At 42.2% G+C, this 23,331-nt stretch overlaps 1 protein-coding gene across 1 annotated transcript in view; it reads right to left on the bottom strand.

Annotated features, from left to right (window-relative positions):
- LOC134352287 (uncharacterized) overlaps nucleotides 1–23,331 on the bottom strand; it is an 88,657-nt gene that overhangs the window by 33,837 nt on the left and 31,489 nt on the right. The window contains exon 9 of the mRNA XM_063059576.1: nucleotides 17,059–17,281. Coding sequence (XP_062915646.1) covers nucleotides 17,059–17,281 — 223 coding nt within the window. The remainder of the gene's footprint in view (nucleotides 1–17,058; nucleotides 17,282–23,331) is intronic.

The raw sequence follows: 23,331 nt of genomic DNA on the forward strand, positions 1-23,331 counted from the left end.
AAAAAGCTTCTGCCTATCACCTTCTGGCCCCTGTCTCACCCCTCCTACTTCTCGTGACACAGATCATCTTCCCTAGCCACTCTCAGCGCTGAAGCAATATTGCGAACTGAAACGCCCACAATTCTTTCAGTGGCATTAGCGCAATCACTCGAGTTCAGTAGGATGTTCGCCCAAAGCGTTGTCTGTTCTTCCTTTGATGGTGAACGCCTGCGTTTGTAAGTCTAGTGGGAGCAAAGGATGTTGGGAACGGTGAGACTGGAGCGCTGCGGGAGGGGTGTGGGACAGCTGGCAGAAGACAGGTGTCAGAGGGTGAGGGGTGGCACGGGGGCGGTCACATCCAGCCCAGAGACTCCAGCAAGGTCTTCTGATTCCAAACAATTGGTTTGTTGATCATTACAGAATGTCTCTCTGATGCTTCCTGCTCCCTCCACTCTCCCTTCCCCTTTTCCCAACCATGATTTCCCCTCTCCCTGCCCTCTTCCTTCTCTCAGTCCACAATAGAGACCCATATCAGAATCAGGTTTATCATCACTCACATATGTCATTAAATTTGCTTTCTTTTGTGGCAGCAGTACAGTGCAATATATAAAATTACTACAGTACTGAGCAAAAGTCTTAGGCACTCTGGGAGAGTCTAAGACCAGAGGACACAGACTCAGAATAGAGAGGCGTCCTTTTCCTTTTAGAAAGGCGATAAGGAGGAATTTCTTTAGCCAGAGAGTGGTGAATCTGTGGAATTCATTGCCAAAGGCAGCTGTGGAGGCCAACTCTTTATGTATGTTTAAGGCAGAGGTTGATAGATTCTTGACTGGTCGGGGCATGAAGGGATATGAGGAGAAGGCAGAAAATTGGGGCTGAGTGGAAAACTGGATCAGCCACGATGACATGGTGGGGCAGACTGGATGTGCCAAATGGCCTAATTCGGCTCATATACCTTATGGTCTTATGATCTGCGAAGATGCAGAGTTTTGTGGATTCAGTGGTCTCACTTCCTCATTTTCAAAAGCTTCAGGAAGGAATTTTTTATTCAAGATTAAAATTTCAGGAGTATTTATTGTTATTCTTCAGTACACAAGTGTAAAACAGAACAAAATCATTGTTACTCCAGATCCAAAGTAGCACTAAAAACCAATAAGCATTAATAACACAATAAAATACAATAAATATAAATATAAAGGATTATCTTATATACCTAGACTGATGGTACATAAAGTAACACTTGGTACAGGAGTGTCTGTACATAAGGTGACTGACAGGAAATTATAAAGTAGTGGGGTGGGGGTGTAGAGGGGTGGGTTAGTAGGTGGAGGTATTGATCAGCCTGACTGCTTAGAAATAATAACTGGCTTTGAGTCTGCTTGCTTAGCATGAATGCTGTGTAGCCTCCCTCCCGGATGAGAATGGGGCAGACAGTCTATATGCAGAGCCAGTGGGATCCTTCATGATATTGCTGGACATTTTCCCCACACCTTTCTGTGTACTATAAATGTTATTTTGCTGAACCTCTGCTTTCATCTCTACTTTCTCTTCACCCTCCCTAGGTGTCTCAGCATCCCACCCCTGATCTGAACCCACCTCCTCCTCTTATCTGTCTCCTCTATCCTTTGCTCTTCTGTCCACTTCTTCTCCCAAGAATTGTCCCACTCTTTCGTAAGGGTCTGCTGCTTTCATTGTTGGGACTTGCTTTTTCTCTTTCAATATATTTCGCCGTTGGCTACCTGCATCACAAAAAGGTGTCCGGTTTTGCCCTCTGTTGCTGGGGAAGGGTGACGGCAGTTCACATGTTAGATTAGATTATGAGGACATGCAGTCCTCTTTTATTGTCATTTAGTGATGCATGCATTAAGAAATGATACAATATTCCTCTGGTGTGATATCACAAAACACAGGACAGACCAAGACTGAGAAAACTAACAAAACCACATAATTATAACATATAGTTACAACAGTGCAACAATACCATAACTTGATGAAGACAGGACATGGGCACAGTAAAAAAGTTCAAAGTCACTCAAATGTCCCACATCTCACGCAGACGGGAGAAGAAAGAAAACACTCCCTGCCATAGCCGGCCACAATCCGACTCTGAATCGTCTGAAAACTTCAAGCCTCCGATCAGCCCTCCGACACCAAGTACCGAGCACCATCTCTATTCGAATGATTCAACCTCAGTCTCGGTCGCCAGCAGCAGGCAAAGCCGGGGATTTTGGGGCCTTCCCTCCGGAAGATTTTCGATCGCAGTAACAGCGGCAGCAAACCGGCGTTTCAGAAAATTCTCCAGATGTTCCTCTCTGCTTTCACATCTGTCTCCACCAAATCAGAATTGTTCACAGCCCCTATTTAACAGAAACGATATCATTTTCACTGGAAAGCTACACGCGTGCAGTGCTCTGCTACCTTCTCCTCCCGCATAGGCATATGGTCTATGATTCAGATTTTTTTAAATCTCATGTGCATCAAAACATACAGTAAAATGCCTCGTTTGCGTTAACAGGCAACACAACCTTTGGAAGTGCTGGGTGCAGCCTACAAGTATCACAACACATTCTGATGCCAACATAACATGCCCAGCAGAGCAAGACAGAACACAAGTAATGAAGCAACAACAGCAAAGCAACTTTCCTCCCTCCCACACATCCACACTCTGTTCTCCAACCGGACTTCAGACTTCAGCCTCTAGTGTCCTCCGACTCACAGACATTGGGAATGGACATAGTGTAGGCGGAAGGGATTAGTTTAGGAGAGCATTTGATCACTAACTTTCATTAGCACAGTCCTTTTCTTGTGCTGTACTGTTCCGTGCTTTACATCCCATCTGTTCAAAACGTATACAGAATGGATTAAGCTCATCAGGAAGGGACGTGTTTGGACCTGTAGCCCACCCTAGTGTCTAGGGCCTGCCACAACTGATAGCTGGTCTGATACTGTACTGTACCTGTCAACGTGGAGTAGAGAGCAAGTTTGTAAATCTTCTGAGAACATAGGATTTTGGGAATGGCAAGGGTGGAGCATGGTGGAACGAGAGCCGGGGTGGGGAGTGGCGCGGGTGCAGACACACCCAGCCCTGAGACACCAGGCAAGAACATTTGATTCCAAACAATTCATTTATTGATCATTACAGAATGTCTCTCCAGTGCTTCCCACTCTCTCCCCTCTCCCTTCCCCTTTTCCCAACCATGATTCCCCTCTCCCTGTCCCCTTCCTACTCTCAGTCCACAATGGAGACCCATATCAGAATCAGGTTTACCATCACTCACGTATGTCATGAAAGTTTTTTGGGGGGCAGCAGTACAGTGTAATACATAAAATTACTACAGCACTGGTGATATCCATAAAGAAGGAGAATCCTATCTGCAGGCTGAGAATAAACGGGGAAGACATAAAAGAAGTGCAGAGCTTTTGCTACTTAGGAAGCTGGGTGACATCAGATGGTAGGTGCAACATGGACATCAAAAGAAGAATAGGACTGGCAAAAGACACCTTTACAAGAATGAAGAGTATACTGACCAATACTAAACTAGGCATGACAATGCAGGTTAGTTTGTAGCCTATGGCTGCAAAGGGGGGAGGTGGGGGGTTGAAATTGAAGGAGGAGGGTGGGAGTCTGTGGAATACTCCAGAAGTAAGGGTAGCCAAAAAAGGGGTGCATCAAGTCAAAGACCCAATGTAATGGGGGACAACAAATTGAGGAAAATAGGTGAGTTGGAGGAACTTATAGTTCTGTTTAAAATTAGAAGGAAGGAAGGGGAAGGAGGATTTAGAGCCCATAATCCCTTGAAAGTGGCAGCAACATTAGAGAACCAAATAGGTAAAGGATTCCAGGCCAAGATTTTGTCTAATGGATTGCTGAAAATTTGTTGCAAAGATGTTGACCAATATAGCAGTGCTAAAATGGTGGGAAAATTGGTTGTGAAAGTGAAGTGTATTACTCCGAAAGAAAGGAAGGGAGTTGGGGGGTAGTGTATGGTATTTGGTCTGGCATGACTGAAAAGGAAATTTTGGACAATATTAAAGGTGGTCGAGTGATTGAAGCCAAACGATTAAACTCGAGAGGAGGAGGTGATTGGGATTCTCCTGTCCTACTGGTTTTTGCAGGTGACGTTCCTCCAACTAGAGTCTATCTTGGAAGCATGTCTTATCAAGTTAGAAAATGTATTAGACCTCCCTTGCACTGTTATAATTGCCAGAGATTTGGAGATGTTGCTGGTTCATGTTGAGGTAAAAGAAGATGTGTGAAATGTGGAGAGGATCATAATATTAAAGCATGTAAGGCAGCAGCACCTAAATGCAGTAACTGTGGAGGGGATCATGTGGCGGCGTTCAGAGGATGTGAGTATTTTATCAGGGTAAAGCAGATTCATGTTGTTCGTAACCAACAAAAATATCATATGTTGAGGCAGTAAAGAAAGTTGATATAAAGCAAAGGATAAGTAAAGAAAAGATTGGAACGATGGAGAGTTGGCACATTCTGCGTTCTCCAACTATGGTTCCTCCAGATATGTTGCTGATGACCATAAGACAGAAGACCATTCGGCCCATCGAGTCTGCTCCACCATTTTATCATGACTAAAGGGACTTTTGGCATTTGTTGTTGATGTATTGGTCGGGGCTGGGCTAAAACTACAACTAGGAGGTCGGATATGATAAAATTAGTTGTTGGAGCTGCAGAGAGATTTCTTGATATGAATCAGATTTTACCGGAAAAATTGCATGAGTATATGACAGACAAATAATCGCTGAACCCTTCCCAGTTGTAGGGGTCAGAGAGTATTGAGGAACTTTATGTGGATGAAGAGGCCAATAATCAGTATTTGGATGTTTTTAATATTACAATAGAATGCAAGAAGCTTAACTGCAAATGGTCAAGAATTAAAATGATTTGTTGGAACTTTTAAAGATAAGCCTGATTTGATCTGTATACAGGACACATGATTAAAGCCTCATTTAGATTTTGTGATCCCTGGATCTGAAAGTTTGAGAGCTGACAGAACGGGTAAATCTGGTGGAGGGTGTACAACCTTTATAAAAACAGGACTGCAGCTTAGAAGGCTTGATTTTAAATTTAACCTTGAAATTGTGGCTGTGGAGGTTTGGAGCTTTTGTGGTCAAACAACATTGATTAACTTTTATAATCCACATAATATGATGTTATCAGATTTTGATGAAATTATGAATAAGGTAAGATCTCCAGTAATCTGGGTTGGAGATTTCAATGCCCATAATCCTATATCGGGTTGTGAATGTAAAGATAGTAATGGAGCGGTGGTAGAGGAGTTTCTAGATAAATACAACATGGTACTTCTAAACGACGGAAGACCTACACGATTTAATATTGTAAAGAATACCTGTAGTCACTTAGACTCATCAATCACTTCCTCAAATTTAGCCAGGGTCGGAGAATGGGATGTTATGGACAGATACACATTAGGAAGTGATCACTATCCTATATTATGTAGATTTGGTAAAAATTTGATAGAAGTTGAGTAGAGGGCTACTAGGTATAATCTTTCTTCGGCCCATTGGAATGAGTACCTGGTGAAAGCTGTGGATATAATAAAAGTGATTGATAGCGAGGGCTCTATAGACATTTGGAATGAATCGCTCTGTTCTATAATTCATAAAGTTGCTCAGTTGCTCAGTTAACTATTCCACTACGGAATGTTCCTTAGGTTCGAGCATCAGTTCCGTGGTGGAATAAAAATTGTGATATAGCAGTAAGAAACAGAAATAGAGCTTACAGGAAATTAAGAAAGTACCCAGTGTTAGATAATGTTATGGAGTATAAAAAGGAAAGAGCAGTAACAAAGAGAGTAATTAAAATGCAAAGAGGGATAGTTGGAGAAGATTTTGTGGAACTCTGGGCCCTGAGACACCTATAAAGCAGCTATGAGCAATCATTCACAGAATGTCAGGGATATATAGGAAACCATCTATCCCAGCTTTGCTGGACGGAGATATTGAAGCTGTAACCAACAAGGAAAAGGGTGATATGTTTGTAGAGGTGTTCCAAGCTTTACACAGTTGTGGAGAACCAGGTGATTGGGGAAAGGAAATTATGTTAAAGGAAAGTTGGAAATTGGACAGGAGTTTGGTGATAATATAACCACATAACAATTACAGCACGGAAACAGGCCATCTCGGCCCTACTAGTCCGTGCCAAACTCTTACCCTCTCCTAGTCCCACTGACCTGCACTCAGCCCATAACCCTCCATTCCTTTCCTGTCCGTATATATATCCAATTTAACTTTAAACGACAACATAGAACCTGCCTCAACCACTTCTGCTGGAAGCTCGTTCCACACAGCTACCACTCTCTGAGTAAAGAAGTTCCCCCTCATGTTACCCCTAAACTTTTGTCCTCTAACTCTCAACACATGTCCTCTTGTTTGAATCTTCCTCACTCTCAATGGAAAAATCTAACCACGTCAACTCTATCAATCCCTCTCATTATTTTAAACACCTTTATCAGGTCCCCCCTCAACCTCTACGCTCCAAAGAAGAAAGATCTAACTTGTTCAACCTTTCTCTGTAACTTAGCAGATGAAACCCAGGCAACATTTTAGTAAACCTCCTCTGTACTCTCTCAATTTTATCGATATCTTTCCAATAATATGGTGACCAGAACTGTACACAATACTCCAGATTTGGCCTTACCAATGCCTTATACAAATTCAACATTACATCCCTACTCCTATACTTAATGGTCTGATTAATAAAGGCCAGCAAACCAAAAGCTTTCTTCACCACCCTATCCACATGAGATTCCATCTTCAGGGAACTATGCACCATTATTCCTAGATCCCTCTGTTCTAAAGCATACTTTAATGCCCTACCATTTATTATGTATGTCCTATTTTGATTAGTTCTACCAAAATGTAGCACCTCACATTTTTCAGCATTTACCTCCATCTGCCATCTTTCAGCCCACTCTTCTAACTGTCCTAAATATCTCTGCAAGTTTTGAAAATCTACCTCATCATCCACAACACCACCTATCTTCGTATCATCTGCATAGTTACTAATCCAATTTACCACCCCATCATCCAGATCATTAATATATATTGCAAACAACATTGGACCCAGTACAGATCCCTGAGGTACACAGCAACACACCGTCCTCCAATCTGACACACAGTTATCCACCACTACTATCTGGCGTCTCCCATCTAGCACTGCTGAATCCATTTTACTACTTCCATATTAATGCCTAACGATTGAACCTTCCTAACTAACCTTTTGTGTGGAACCTTGTTAAAGGCCTTACTGAAGTGCATACAGACAGCATCCACCATTTTACCCTCGTCAGCTTTCTTAGAAACCTCATCAAAAAATTCAATAAGATTTGTCAAACATGACCTTCCATGCACAAATCCATGTTGACTGTTCCTAATCAGACCTTGTCTATCCAGAAAATTATATATACCATCTCTAAGAATACTTTCCATCAATTTACCCACCACTGACATCAATCTCACAGGCCAATAATTGCCAGGTTTAACAGCTCCATAAATTTGTTTTTCTCCCTTCAGGGATTGCAGGAAGCTGTCCAATCAGGTTCAAACACTTTTCCTGGTAGATTTGGACTTTATTAAGAATTGCTTAAGCATTTAGATGACTCTGTATTAATAGAAATGTTAGCTTTGTTTAATTCAGTGTGGAAAGAAGGAAAATTAACAGTAGAATGGAAGCATGCGGTGGTAGTTCCAGTTTTAAAGCCAGGTAAAGGCGCGTCTAGTCCTAGTTTGTATCGGCCTACAGCTTTAACATCAGTGCTTTGTAAAACTATGGAAAGAATGTTCACCAACAGACTTGCTTATTTTTTAGAAAATAAAGGACAGTTTGCTGCCTATCAAAATGGTTTTAGAACTGGAAGATCAACAATGGAATCTGTTGCCCTTTCACAGCATGATATTCAAAAAGCGTTTCAAAATAGAGAAGTAATGGTAGAGAATAGAGAAGTAAGAAGTGTATTTCTAGATATTGAAAGAGCATATGACTCACTATGGAAGGATGGTTTATTAATGAAACTCGATGATGCGGGAATTAGAGGTAGCATGTTTAATTTGATCAAAGGTTTTCTTACGGAAAGGACAATTCAAGTCAGAATAGGCGGAAAAAGCTCCAAGTCAGTTAAAATAGGTAATGGTACCCCTCAAAGAAGCGTCATTAGTCCAGTTCTTTTTAATGTCACGATAAAAGATATTTTTGATCAGGTAGGGACAGGATTTGGCAAATCGCTGTTTGCAGATGATGGAGCAATCTGGAAAAGAGGAAGAAATGTCAAGTATATATTAAAGCAGGTACAAAAGGCTTTAAGATCAGTTGAAAACTGGACGAATGAATGGGGTTTCAGGATTTCTGCTTCTAAGTCCAAATATATGATTTTTGGCTTTAGAAGAAAGATTCCTGATTGTGAATTGTGTCTATATGATTCCCCATTAGAAAAAGTAAAGGTATACAAGTTTTTACGTGTCTGGTTTGATGAAAGACTTACTTGGAGGGTTCATATAGGTAAAACAGTTGGAAAGTGTGAGGAAGTTTTAAATGTTACGAGAAGTATTGTTGGATGCGACTGGGCAGCAGGGTGGGAAACCATGTACTTTATACATCTAGCTATGATTAGATCAGTTATTGATTATGGTTGCATTGCTTATGGTTCCGCTGCTACAGCAGTGCTTGAAAAATTAGACAATGTGCAGTCCAAAGCACTTAGACCGTGTTGTGGAGATTTTAGAACAACATCAGTCCCTGCATTATGTGTGGGGATGGGAGAGGTGCCTCTCCATGTAAGACGAGTTCAATTGGGTCTGCAGTATTGGGCAAAACTAGATGGCTTCAATCACAGTTGTCTGCTAAAGTGTCTTTTGCAGGGGAAGTCGGAGCGCCAAAGGAAAAGTAAAAGATATCCATTTTTAGATTTGGTTAATAACTGGGCTGTGAAATTGAAACTAATTGAGGAAGACATAGCTGACCAAATTTCCTTGCCACCTGTTCCTTTTTGGCTTTTGCCAGAACCAGAAGTAGACCTATTCCTCCTTTTTCAGCTGAAGGAAGCAGAGCAATGTCAACAGCATCGATCATAAATGAATATTAAAATAATAAATGGGGATCTTATCTGAAGATTTTTACTGATGGCTCAGTGGACCCAGAGAGCAGTAGGGCAGGATTTGAGATGTATGTGTCTCAACTTGGAGTTAAGGTTGATCACCGGATTTCAGATAGTGTTTCTGTCTTTGCAACAGAATTATTAGCAATCCTCTGGGCCTTATGCTGGATAGGAGACTCTCGACCATGCAGGGTTATCATCTGTTCAGATTCTGTTGCTGCCTTAGAGGCTATAAAAGGGAATAATTCTAAAGCTCGTCCTGACATAGTTATTGAGATTCTCCTAGTTTTGTTTAGAGTAGGGAAGATGGGTTGTGTAGTCAGATTTACATGGATACCTAGGCATGCTGGGGTGGAGGGAAATGATATTGTGGATGGCACTGCAAAGCCTTCCTTACAGAGCAGGCAAGTAGTAATTAGAGTACCCCTAGGCAGAGCAGAATTGAGAAGTAGGATAAAAAAACGGTGTAGAGAAAAAGTGGCAGGAGGATTGGAAAAATGAATTAAAGGGAAGGCATTTCTTTTCTCGTCACTCACTAGTTAAAAAGGTCTCAGACTGTTACTTTTTAAATCGTAGAGATATGGTGAAATTTACAAGACTTAGGTTGGGGCATTGTGGGCTAAATTATTATTTAAAGATAATAGGAAAACATCCTACTGGATTATGTGACTGTGGTAGCCCAGAAACAGTTCAGCATGTTTTGCTGAGTTGAAATCGATATAAAGTTGAAAGAAGCATATTGTTCAAGAGGCTGTCTGACTTAAATGTATTTTGTTTTTCTATTAAATCCTTGTTTGGCCACCAAGAGAACCACCATCTGATTGAAGAGTTTATTATTTAGTTTATACGTGCGACTGCTTTATATTCGAGAATTTGAGTTTCTTGAAATTCTATAATTAATTATACATCCTACAGAGGGCAGTAATAGGCCTAGATGCTTCTAAACTGCTGGAAATAGAAGAAGAAGAGGAGGAAGAGGAAGAGGAAGAGGAAGAGGAAGAGGAAGAGGAAGAGGAGGAGGAGGAGGAGGAGGAGGAGGAGGAAGAGGAAGAAGAAGAAGAAGAACTCATTGCGCGGTCCCTGTGTTCAGAATGACTCCTCAGTGTGGCTGAGTCGTGCCACTGCTGTTCTGTTGGAATTCCTATGTACAACCTATTGTCTCCGTCACTACATGGGAGCCTGCCATTCCCTGGCACCTGGGTTCAGCACTCACCGTGACACAAGGGTTGTACTGGTGAAAGCACAATTATCACCACACTACCAGCACTAACATAGCATGGCCAGAACTACTTAACCTTAACCTGTACATCTTTGAACTGTTTGAGGAAACTGGAACACCCAGAGGAAACTCCGCGTGGTCATGGGGAAACGTACAGACTCCTTACACAGAGAGGTGGGAATCAAACTCCAATCGGTAATTGCTGATGCTGCAATAGCATTACGCCAACTGCTACACTACCCTGTAATTTAAATTCATTTTACTCTCTTCATAGATGCTGCCAGACTTACTGGTAATTTTCAACATTCTCTTTTACCTCAGATTTCCAGCAAGTGTTGTGTCCTCTATCTGTCCATTGTTCTCCCTTCATCTGTCCTTATTCATGTCCTTCTATAAGTCTGTCCTTCAGTTAGATCATCTGTGTTTAATCTCCCTCAGACAGCACCACCAACGGTTGTCTCAAAGATTCTCTTGGTCTCTAATTTATCACAGATATTTCCACTGTGCTCCGTTTTCCTGAAGTTGGAAACTTACCTCATTTTAATTTATTTTCCCCTGAGCAAATAGAAAAATAATGCAAAAAATAAAAGATTTACAAGGATGTTTCTGGAACTGGAGAGTTTAAGGGTTTTGAATTATAAGAAGCTGAACAGATTAGAACTATTTCACTGGAGTGTAGAAGGCTGAAAGGGGAACCTTATCAATGTCTATATAAAGTTCCTGTAAGGGGGGGGCCAGAGGGTACAGCCTCAGAACACAAAAGAACAATTCTTTTGAACAGAGATGAAAACGAGTTTCTTTAGTCACAGGGCGGTAAATCTGTGAAATTGATTGCCACAGACAGCAGTGGATGCCAAGTCATTGCATATATTTAAAGCAGAGATTGAAAGGTTCTTGGTTAATTGGGGCGTCAAAGGTTACAGGGAGAAGCCAAGTGAATGGGGTTTAGAGAAATAATAAATCAGACTTGATGGAATGGTGGAGCAGACATTTTGGGCCGAATGGCCTAATTCTGGTCCTATATATCATGGTCTGCCAAATAAAATAATAACGATAAAGGTTGGTTTTATTTCTCACATGTGCAATCAAAACATACAATGAAATGTATCTTTTTCATCAAGGATGTGCTGGGTGCAGCCTGTAAGGGCCATTGTGTTTCTGGTGCCACCATAACATACCCAAAACTTACTAATTTTTACATCTTTGGAATGTGGGAGGAAACCGGAGCACCCAGCGGAAACCCATGCAGTCATGGGGAGAACAGACAGACTCCTAACAGACAGCAAAGGGAATTGAACCCAATCTTACATCCGGCACTGTAAGGTGGTACACTAAATATTACACTACCATACACTGTACAGTATAAGTTTTAAGTGGCACAGATACGGTGAGGAGCCACAGTCTATTCTCGCAAGGTAGGTGAACTGAAACCTAGAGACAGTGGTTTAAGGTGAGAGGGAGAAGCTTTAAAAGGACCTGAAGGGAAACTTTTTCACCCAGAGGGTGACCTGTATGTGGAATGAGCTGCCAGAAGAATAGGCAGGATAGGGCACAATTACAATGATGGGAACATGAGTAGGAAATGTGCAGTGAGAAGCGGGCTATACACCAGCAAATGGGACAGGCTCATTTCAGCAGCTTGGCTGACGTGAACAAGTTTGGGTTGAAGGGCCTATTTTCTGTGCTGTATAGTTCTGTGACTTTGATTCAATTTGTTTCCCTTGATTTGAGTAAACATTAACCCTGATCTCACTCTCCGCAGATGCTACATAACCCACAGATAATTTCTGCTTCTATGTTGGGCTTCCAGCATCTGCTGCTGTTCCACAATTACCAAGTGCACAAAGACAATATTTCGGAAGCAGAGGAAGATGAGCAGAGGAGTGTTTGATGGCTTTGGACCTGTATTTACTGGACATTAGAAGAAGGGAGGGGGTCATCTCACTGAACCTTTTGAGCATTCAAAGGTCTAGACAGAGTGGGTGTGCAGAAGATGTTTCCAATGGTACGGGAGTCTAGGACCAGAGGGCACAACCTCAAAATAGAAGGACATCTGTAAGGACAGAGATAAGCAGGAATTTCTTTAGACAGTGGGTGGCTAATCTGTGGAATTCATTACCACAGACAGCTGTGGACTCAAGACATTGGGTATATTTAAATGTGAGGTCGAGAGGTTCTTGCTTAGTAAGGGCATCAAAAGTTACAGGGAGCAGACAGGAAATTGGGGCTGAGTGGGAAAGCAAATCGAATATGACCAAATGGCAGAACAAACTCGATGGGCTGAATGGCCAAATCCTGCCCCTTTGTCATGTGGTCTAAAATATCAGATGACTCTGTTCAATCGGGTTACGTATTATATTTTGATGGTAATGCAAGTCATGTTAGTTGGCAAGTTCTTCTGTTTTGTAGAGCACTAAAGGCAAACATTAACAGACCAGTTCCCTATATAATCATGTTCTGAATTTGTTCATCACAAATAAGGTGTTTATCCAGTTCAACAAGCTAGAAAGTGTTTATGTCAGATAACATTTTAGGAATTTTAAAGTTCAGAGTAAATTTATTATCGAAGGATGAATATGTCACCATATCCTACCCTTGCAAGCATTCACAGTAGAACAAAGAAATACAATAGAAACAATGAAAAGCTACACACAAAGACTGACATGACAAACAACCAATTTGCAAAAGAATACAAACTGCAAATACAGAAAAAAGAAAAACAAGTCTATAAGATTAGATTAGATTCAACTTTATTGTCATTGTGACGAGTACAGATACAAAGCCAATGAAATGCAGTTATCACCTGACCAGAAATGCAAAGAACAGTGTTATTTACAAAATAACTGCGAATAAAAGTAAGTGCTACAGCACACAAATATAAAAGTACTGAGACAGTACAATACGGATGCAATACTGCATAGCACTGTGATGTGGGGTTCAGCAGGGTCACAGCCTCAGGGAAGAAGCTCTTCCCATGCCTACTGGTGCGGGAGCGGAGGCTCCTGTAGCGCCTACCGGATGGGAGGAGAGTAAAAAGACCATGGTTAGGGTGAGATGCATCCTTGATAATGCTTTTCGCCCTGCCCAGGCACTATAACTAATAGCGCAGGGCGCCACTGGATAGAGTGGAAGTGGAGAGGATGCTTCCTTTAATGGGTGAGTCTAGGACCAGAGGGCATGACCTCTGACTACAGAGATGCCCCTTTAGAAAAGAGGAGGAATTATGACACAAGTTTGGGGATGTTGTGGATAGTATGGAGGGCTGTCAGAGGTTACAGCGGACTTCGATAGGATGCAAAACTGGGCTGAGGAGTGGCAGATGGAGTTCAACCCAGATTAATGTGAGGTGGGTTCATTTTGGTAGGTCAAATATGGTGGCAGAATATAGTATTAATGGTAAGGCTCTTGGCAGTGTGGAGGATCAGAGGGATCTTGGGGTCCAAGTCCATAGGACAGTCAAAGCTGCTGCGCAAACTGACACTGTGGTTAAGAAGTCATATGGTACATTGGCCTTCATCAATAGTGTGATTGAGTTTAAGAGCCGAGTAGTAATGTTACAGCTTTATAGGACCCTGGTCATACTCCACTTGGAGTACTGTGCTCAGTTCTGGTCACCTCACTACAGGAAGGATGTGGAAACTATAGAAAGGGTGCAGAGATTTACATGGATGTTACCTGGATTAGGGAGCATGCCCTAAGAGAATAGGTTGAGTGAACTTAGCCTTTTCTCCTTGGAGCAGCGGAGGATGAGAGGTGACCTGATGGAGGTGTATAAAATGATGAGAGGCATTGATCATGTGGATAGCCAGAGGCTTTTTCCCAGGGATGAAATGGCTAACACGAGGGGCATAGTTTTAAGGTGATTGGAAGAAGGTACAGAGGGGATGCCAGGGGTAAGTTTTTCCACACAGGGCGGGGTGGGTACATGGAATACACTGCCAGCAGAGGAGGTGAAGACGGATACAATAGGGTCTTTTAAGAGACACTTAGATAGGTACATGGAGCTTAGAAAAAATAGAGGGCTGGGTGGCAGAGAAATTGCAGGTGGTTTCTATAGTAGGTTACACGGTTGGTACAACATTGTAGGCCGTAGGGCGTATAATGTGCTGTAGGTTTCTATGTTTCTATATTTCTAAAGCTAATATTTCATCTTTAAGGATGATCTCTTATGATTACAGATGTCTGGTGCTGACACAAAATGGAAAGGTTGGCTATCTGAAACTGTTGAATTTAGTGTTGTATGGTAATGTTTGCAGTGTGCCAGGTCAGAATATAGGGTGCAGATCTTTGAGATTAGATTGGGTTTCTTTGGAATATTGAGTGACAGAGGCTGAGGGGAGATCTATGGGGGGTTTATAATAGAGTAGACAGACAGTATCTCCTTCCCAGAGTTTAAACGTCTTATACCACAGGGCATGCATTTAAGATGAGAGGGGATAATTTCAAAGGGAATGTGAGGGGCACATTTTGCACACAGAGTGGAGGGCGTCTGGCATGTGCTGCCTGGGGTGGTGGTAGTAGGGACTTTGAAGAGAGGTTTAGATAGGCACATGAATGTGAAGGAAAAGGAAGAATATGGATATTGTGTAGTGAGAAGAGGTTAGGTTAGCTGGCCATTTGATTACTAATTTCAGTTTGATTGGTTCAGCACAACATTGTGGCCAAAGGACCTGTTCTGTGCTGTACTGTTCTATGTTCTATCTTCTATTGTGAGATTCAAAAATCAGAAGTCAGATTGTGCTTAGGGGTTAAGAATGAATTGGGACATCCTCTGGAGGCTCTGGGTCACTGAGCAGAGGTTTCTGCCAAAGTGGACATGCAATGTGCAGCAGCCAGTGTCCTATAGGCTTACAACCAGCGACCTGTTGATGCAGACTCAGGTTCCTCTCCAGGACAACTCATCTGACATGCAGCTCATTCTGTCAAAGGCCTTTTCCACCAATTTCCAAATATCTATGATGATGGAGTTACTTATAAGCAGAAGAAAATACTTCAATACTGTAAAATAGTTAATAATTATTCATAAACAATTAAATTGACTTTAGGTTGTAGGCAGTAGAGCCTTTTCCAGTGCTGTGTACAAAAGTGAGAGTTTGTCCCTTTGGACCAACTGTTAATGTTTAATTACAATGTTGTGCACCTCTGCCAAGATTTAAGTGTTACACCTTTGTCTGAACCCTGGAAGATTATTTATTGTGAAGGATCCATCTTACCCCCAGTCTGTACATCCAAGGATTTCTTTCTGATTGCGAGCAGGCGAATTAATTAATAAATCATGTCTTTCTTAAGCTTGTTTGCTGCAGAGACAGTCACACTGATTTTTTTTTTCCCACTTCTGACTTTGTTTTGTCTGATGTACTTTTACACGCGGTGTAAACTCTCAGCAACTTACAAGCTGCCCCCAGGTCCAACTTCTCTGCCTTTGAGCGGAAACCTACACACGCTTGATCTGAGAATGCTGCACCAGGGTCTTACGGAGGTAAGGAAGTGAACTGGAATTGGAACTGGGATTGGTTTATTATTGTCAGATGTACTGAGGTGTAGTGAAAAGCTTGCTTTACATGCCATCCACACGGATCAATTCATCACGAGGGTACATTGAGGTTATAAACAAAAGATTCTGCTGATGCTGGAAATCCTGAATTACACACACAAGATGCTGGAGGAACTCAGCAGGGATTCATGCAAGGCTTTATCCATTTTTGGACATTGGCTCCGTTCATAAAGAAAACCTAAAAACAGAAGTATCAGTTTAAGGTCTTTGGTGATGAAATCCTATGGTCAGAGAGCAGTAGGTATATATACGTTACTGATATATATTGCTGAAAAATAGTGTAGAACAGTCCACATTCAATTGTGAGAGTGGGAATTTAGATTTATTACATATTAAAGTAAACATTTAGGAATGAAGATGGAAGAAAAAGTCAGAAACATAAGTGATTCTGCAGATGCAGGAAATCCAGAGAAAACTCACATAATCAGTAAGTCAGGCATCGTCTGCAGAAAGGAATAAAGAATCAATATTTTTGAGCCGAGACCTTTCATGTGGACAGTTGATGCCTTGGTCCAAAACATTGACTGTATTCCCTTCTTTCTATCTGCCTGACCTTCTGACTTCCTCCAGCACTTGAGGGTGTTACTATAGTACGTTGAGGTAATTGCAAGGGAAACCTCAGCCAGCACCAACCCTTGAATAGAACTGTGCCCGTTACCTCTGCCATGACCAGAGTTGTCTGCTCTGTAGTTTTTGGAGAATGATTTGACCATAAGGACAAAATATCTCTCACTGTAAGAAAACTGATACATGAAAATTTTAAACTGCTTGGATTTTCCAGAGTCAAGGTATTTATTCAACTACAAACTCAGGTTATGTTACTGATTCTGGACAGATGATCTTGGCCATTTTTCCACAGTGATTGCATTTCCAAAGTTCTTCATTAGCTGTAAGATGCTTTGTGAACTTGCAAGACGGACATGAAAGGGCCCTTTAAGTGCAAGTCGTTCTTTCACACACAAATCTAAAAGTTCAAAGTAAATGTAATATCAAAGTATTTATATATCATGGTATACACTACTATGAGATTCATTCTTTGCAGGAATTCACAGGAAAATAAAGAAATGCAATAGAATCAATGTAAAACTACACGCAAAGACTAACAGCCAATGTGCAAAAGACAAACTGTAAAAATAAAATAAAGTAATAGATAGATTGAAGGTTAGATAGATAATACTCAGAACATGGGTTGTAGAGTCCTCGAAAGCGAGTCCATAGGTTGTGGAATCAGTTCAGTTGAGATGGGTGAAGTTATCCGTGCTGGTTCCAAAGCTGGTGAGAGGGTAGTAGTTGTTTCTGATCTTGGTGGTGTGGTACTTAATGCTCCTGTACCTCCTAAAGGACACAGCCTGGTGTTGCACCATTCCTGTTGCTGATTGTGGAGGAGATGTTCTTCCCAACCTATATTGACGGGGTACTAATTGAAATTTAGACAATTCACAGCCTGTATAATCACAAAACTATGTTAGCAAAGAAAGTGAAGTCATAATACATGCATATAGCATTCCCTTTTTATTTTCAGCCTAACATTGAACAATATATTGATATGCTCTCTTTGGCAGACCGACCATTCAATACAACTGTGCCTGTTACCTCTGCCATGGCCAATATTATCTGCTCTATAGTTTTTGGAGAACAATTTGCCTACAAGGATGAAATATTTCTCAGCATAAAAAAAAACTGATACGTGAAAATTTTAATCTGCTTGGATCTTCCAGAGTGCAAGTAAACTGTATCTTCAGTATTACGATGGAATTCCATTTTAAATTATTTTTGAATGGCATATTGCCATTATAGTGTTCCTTGTAGGAATACACATGAGAGTTTATATGCAAACACTCTACATCAAAATACATCCCATGGCCATTTTATTAGGTACTCCTGTCATCTACATATTAATGCCAATATAGTCATGTGACAACAAATCAATGCATAAAACATGAAGACATAGTCAAGAAGCTCAGTCGTTCTTCAGACCAAGCATCAGACTGGGGGAAGAAATGAGATCTAAGTGACTGACTGTGGAATGATTCTTGGTGCCAGATAGGGTGGTTTGAGTATCTTAGAGACTGCTGATCTCCTGAGATCTTCACACATAATGGTCTCTAGAGATTGCAGAGAATGGTGCAAAAATATCCAGTGACCATCAGGTCTGTGGATTAAAATCCCTTGTTAATGAGAGAGATCAGGGGAGAATGATGAGACTGGTTCAAGCTGACAGGAAGGCAACAGTAACTCATAACCACATGTTACAACAGTGGTGTGTAGAAGAGCATCTGTCACTGCACAACATATCAAGCCCTGAGTGGATGGGCTACAGCAGCAGAAGACCACAACATACACTCAGTGGCCACTTTTTAGATACAGGATGTACAGTACCTACCTAATAAAGTGACTTCTGTGTGTACAATACATTGCTAATACCCCATTATGTGGAAGTTATCATAGGATCATAATCACCAAGCACTACAGCACAGAAATGTCCTTTAGCCGACATGAAATGTACCAATTCAGTACAGATTAATACAACAGGTGCATTTTATGTCAGTGTCATAGTGGGGGCGTTGGGAAAGGACCCAAATACAGGACACAGACACTGAATTACAATGAACAGGACTTGACTAGAGTAGGGACGTGACAGGATACAGACAAGGAGCAGGGACAAGAATGCAGAACTGGGCTAGGACATGGAAAAGACGGGGAACCCAGACAAGAAACTATGTACTAGGAGCCTGGGCTCCGAGCCAGAGACTGGACAAGGACCCAGAGAGTGGGTCTTGCCTCAGGCTCGGGCCGCAGAACCAGGCATGGACATGACATGACTACTGGACAGAACGTGGCTGGGGTCTGGAGTCTTGAGGCCTGAGGCTGGGGTCTTGAGTCTTGAGTTCTCAGAGGCCAGACAGGGACATGACGGAGCAAGGGTACTTCAAGGCAACTCCTGGCAGGACGCAGACTCCACCCGATGGAGGCAAGGGACAGGAAGGGGGCTTGGTCCAGGGTGGCTCCAAGACTCGAGGCAACCAGTAACCTCAGCAGGCTACGGAACAGCTGAATCCATATCTCGATGACTGCACTAGCCTTTCACCGGTGGGTTGCTCCAAGGCGAGACTGACAAGTCAACAGAAGGAAGGGAAGGGAGTCAGACAGGATGTTAGGACAGGAACAATCCAGCAACCAAGCCCTGGTCTCTGCAGGTATTTATCAGTCTGCCGAAACTAGAATCATGTGCTTCAATTAGAGTGCTCAACAGAAACGGGGTCAACCAGAAAACCTGGACCAAGGGTCAATGGAACGGATCATGAACTGGAATGCAGACTTCACAGACCAGACCATGATAGTCAGAGAAATGTATACAATATACATCTGAAATTCTTTTTCTTCGCAAACATCCATGAAAATAGATGAGTGCCCCAAAGAATGAAAGACAGTTAAATGTTAGAACCCCAAAACCCTCTAACTCATCCTTCCCATGCATAAGCAGCAGCAAAGCAACAACCACCCCCCACCAGCAAAAAAAACACACTCTCAGTAAAAAAAAGATTCCCCTCAAGTTTCCTATAAGTCATTCCTTTAACACCCTAAACATCTGCCTGTTGGTCCTTGATAACCTAGCCCTTACATTTAAAAGGCACTTGCTTTGGAAAGGTTTGGAGGGACATGGGCCAAACGTGGGCAAATAGGACGAGCTTAGGTGGGAATCATGGCTGGCATAGGACAGTTGGGCCAAAGAGCCTGTTTCTGGACTATATGACTCTACGTCTCTATGTAGTTCATCATGTCAATACTATCTCAAATCAATCCCATTCCTCCATTTATTTCCATGTTGTATATTCATTTGCGTATGCCCATTAATATCCATTGGAATTGTTTTATTTTGGTCGCATGTACATACATATTAAGTTCGTCCTATGTTGAGTTCAACATTGACTGACAACTCCTGCCAAACTGCTGTTGCAAAACTGTTCCTTTGGATTCATCAGCTGCATGAAGAAGGTGAGCCTGTACACGGGCAGCAGCTCACTCCCCATGTCACATTGCCCTGGCTTGTGTGTCACCTGGATAGCTGGGACACAATATCTATGGTTGACCGTGACCAACGGAGGGCCTCAATCAGTCTATATTCTACAGAACAGTGGTGAACCATTTGGTGGACTAAACATGTTCTATATTCCTCAGATGTACAACGCATTTCCTTTCCTCGGGCTTTCTACCTGGAACTCACAAGAAAATCTTTCAACATCGAAGACAGATGGTTCAGCTTATCCAGAATTTTTACATAGAACATCAGAAAACTCTCAATGAGAACAATATAAGGAGCTTGATTGATGCTTTCTTGGTAAAACAAGATGAGGTACACAAATATTTTGCTAACGTTAGAGAAAAAGTGCAGAATAGGCCTTTCGGCCCTTCAAGCCGTGCCATCAGCAGCACCTGACTTAACCCTAGCTCATCACGGGACAATACACAATGACCTACTAACCTACTAACCAGTACATCTTTGGACTGCGGGAGTAAACTAGAGGAACTGGAGGAAACCCACGCATTGCAAACGGAGGACGTACAAACTCCTTACAGACGATGTCAGAATTGAACTCTGAACTTAACTTCCCGAGTTGTAATAGAATTGAGCTAACTGCTACGGTTGCATGACACCTCACGGTATTTATTTTAAATAGAGTATGCTCAGCAGTAAGTACTGGAACTACTCAACAGATCAGGCAGCAACATAAATAGAAATGGAATTGGTTTATGAGTTTATTATTTGTCACATTTGTAGTGCCAAGCTATCGAAACGTCCAGACAAAAGCTTTGTTTGCCTTGATGACCAACCCACTTTCAATATGTGCTGAGGGTAGCCTGCAAGTGCTGCCATGCCTCTGGTGCCAACATAGTATGCTCACAGCCTAGTAACTCTAACCCGTGCATCTTTGGAATGTGGGAGGCAACGATAATAACCAGTGCATTCACAGGGAGAACGTACAAACTCCTTACAGTCAGCGGTGGGAATTGAACCCTGAATGTTGGTGATTTGATAGTGTTAACTCCTATGCTGTTGTGCTGTCCACTATGCTACCATTCCAACCCCTCAACCCCCACCACTACCCTCTGCCCAGTGGGTGGGGGAGAAGAGATCACGTCCAGTGATTTTGATTACACTGGCTGCTTTACCGAGGCAGAGAGAAGTGGAGCATTCAGAAATGATGATTGCTGCTCCAGATCTCTCCTTAACCTCGCTGACACTGATGTAGCAGATGCAAAAAATCCCTGTTTTATGTCTTAGTCCCAGTGGAGGTTCCCTGCTTCGTGTCCCGATCCCAGTGGAGGTTCCCTGCTTTGTGTCCTGATCTCAATGGAGATTCCCTGCCTCTTGTCCCACTGCCAGTGGAGATACCCCTGCAAGATTTGTGTTCCTAACATTGGGAGAGTGTTATTGGAAAACTATTGCCTTGCATTTCTGTTCTCAGTTGCTGGTGTTCTGTTTCTCAAACTTGAACAATAGTCATCCCTCAATTAGTTTTCTCCAGCCAATCCAGATTATTAACCTTGCATATTTATTCTTTATAGCAAACTCCTAATGCAGCGGTTGTATAGAGCTTTGGTCAGACTGCACTTGGAGTATTGTGAGCAGTTCTGGGCCCCTTTATCTAAAATAGGAGAGGGCCCACAGAAGGTTCACAAGAATGATGTTGGAAATGAAAGAGTTAAGAGCCTCTGCTTGCTGGAGTTCAGAAGAATGAGAGAGCACTCTCATTGAAACCTATCAAATATTGAAAGGCCTAGATTCAGTGGTTGTGGGGAGGATGTTTTGTATAGTAGGGGAGTCTAATACCAGTGGGTACAACCTCAGAGCACAAGAATGTCCCTTTCGAACAGAAATGAGGAAGAATTTCTTTGGCCATAGGGTGGCGAGTCTGTGGAATTCATTGCTGCAGACGGCTGTGGAGGCCAAATCATTGGGTATATTTACCCAAGGACAAAGGGTCCTGACAAAGGGTCTTGGCCTGAAATGTCGACTGTACCTCTTCCTATGGATGCTGCCTGGCCTGCTGCGTTCACCAGCAATTTTTGTGTGTGTTGGGTATATTTAAAGCTTAGCTTGATAGATTATTGATTAGTAAGGGTGTCAAAGGTTACAGAAAAAAGGTAGGAGAATGGGATTGAGAGGGATAAAAAAAATCTGCCATGATGGAATGGCGAAGAAGACTCGATGGGCTGAATGGCCTAATTCAGTTCTTATCTTCTAAGATCTTGTGGTCTTACACATGTAAATGTGCATGGTGAGTGAAGCTGATCTTTGATTTTTGTTCCTTATTCTCACCACATTCTCATTAACATTACCCCAGATTCTGCCGCTCCCCTTGACAGTGGCCAACTACCATCAATGTTACTGGCCTTGGAATGTGGGAGAAATCCACTGGGAGAGCATGTGAACTCCACACAGAGAGCTCCTGAGGTCAGGTTTGAAGCCAGGTCTCTGGTGCTGTGAGTCAGCAGCTCCACTAGTTGAGTTCCTGTGCCAACCTGAGTCCTGTTTCCTAAACACTATTCTGACAGCACTGGCTCCAAACTAATTTCATGTTTTATCTTTTTTTTTCATTTCCTAGGAATCAAATAATGCTGATTCCTATTTCCATGACAAGAACTTGGTGACTTCAGTAACCAACCTCTTTGCAGCCTGAATGGATACCTCCTCTTCCTCACTGCACTGGGCCATTCGACTGACAAGGAAGTACCCACAAATTAAGAGATTATTTAAATTAATTTGTCTACCTGTTTATCTGAATAAAATCTAATTCTGCCAAAATTCTGTGCTTGATTTCAAAGGTATAAAACAACCAGTAGCAGTGAGTCATAGAGTCATATAACATGGAAACAGGCTATTCAGCCCAAATAGTCTGTGCTAGTCCATCTGATACAGTCCCATTTGCAGATCGGGGTGATTACTTACATGAAGTACTTGCCCTTATGACAAGTTATTCACTAGTTCTGATCGAGAACTCTTCCAGAAAACTACCTTCTGGCTTCTTCCTTCAGAAATCAATCATCACCTTTTGGTTTCACTGATATTGCATGATCCCAAACAGTATTTCCAGGTGAGGTGTCACTTCATCTCTGAGTCTTTGGGGTCATATACTGCATCCGGTGCTCCTGCTGTGGCCTCCTGTATATGGGTGAGACCTGACGTAGATTGGAAGATCACTTTGCTGATCACCTATGCTCCATCCACCAGAGAAAGTGGGATCTCCCAGTGGCCACCCATTTTAATTCCACTTCCCATTCCCATTCAGATTTGTCTATCCATGGCCTCTTCTACTGTCGTGATGAGGCCACACTCAAATTGAAGGAACAACACCTGTAATTCCATCTGGGTCGCCTCCAACCTAATGGCATGGACATTGATTTCTTGAACTTCCGATAATGGCACCCGCCCTCTTCACCATTCCCCA

The sequence above is a fragment of the Mobula hypostoma genome, chromosome 9 (genome assembly GCF_963921235.1).
Source record: "Mobula hypostoma chromosome 9, sMobHyp1.1, whole genome shotgun sequence".
In the NCBI taxonomy this organism is placed as follows: Eukaryota; Metazoa; Chordata; class Chondrichthyes; order Myliobatiformes; family Myliobatidae; genus Mobula; species Mobula hypostoma.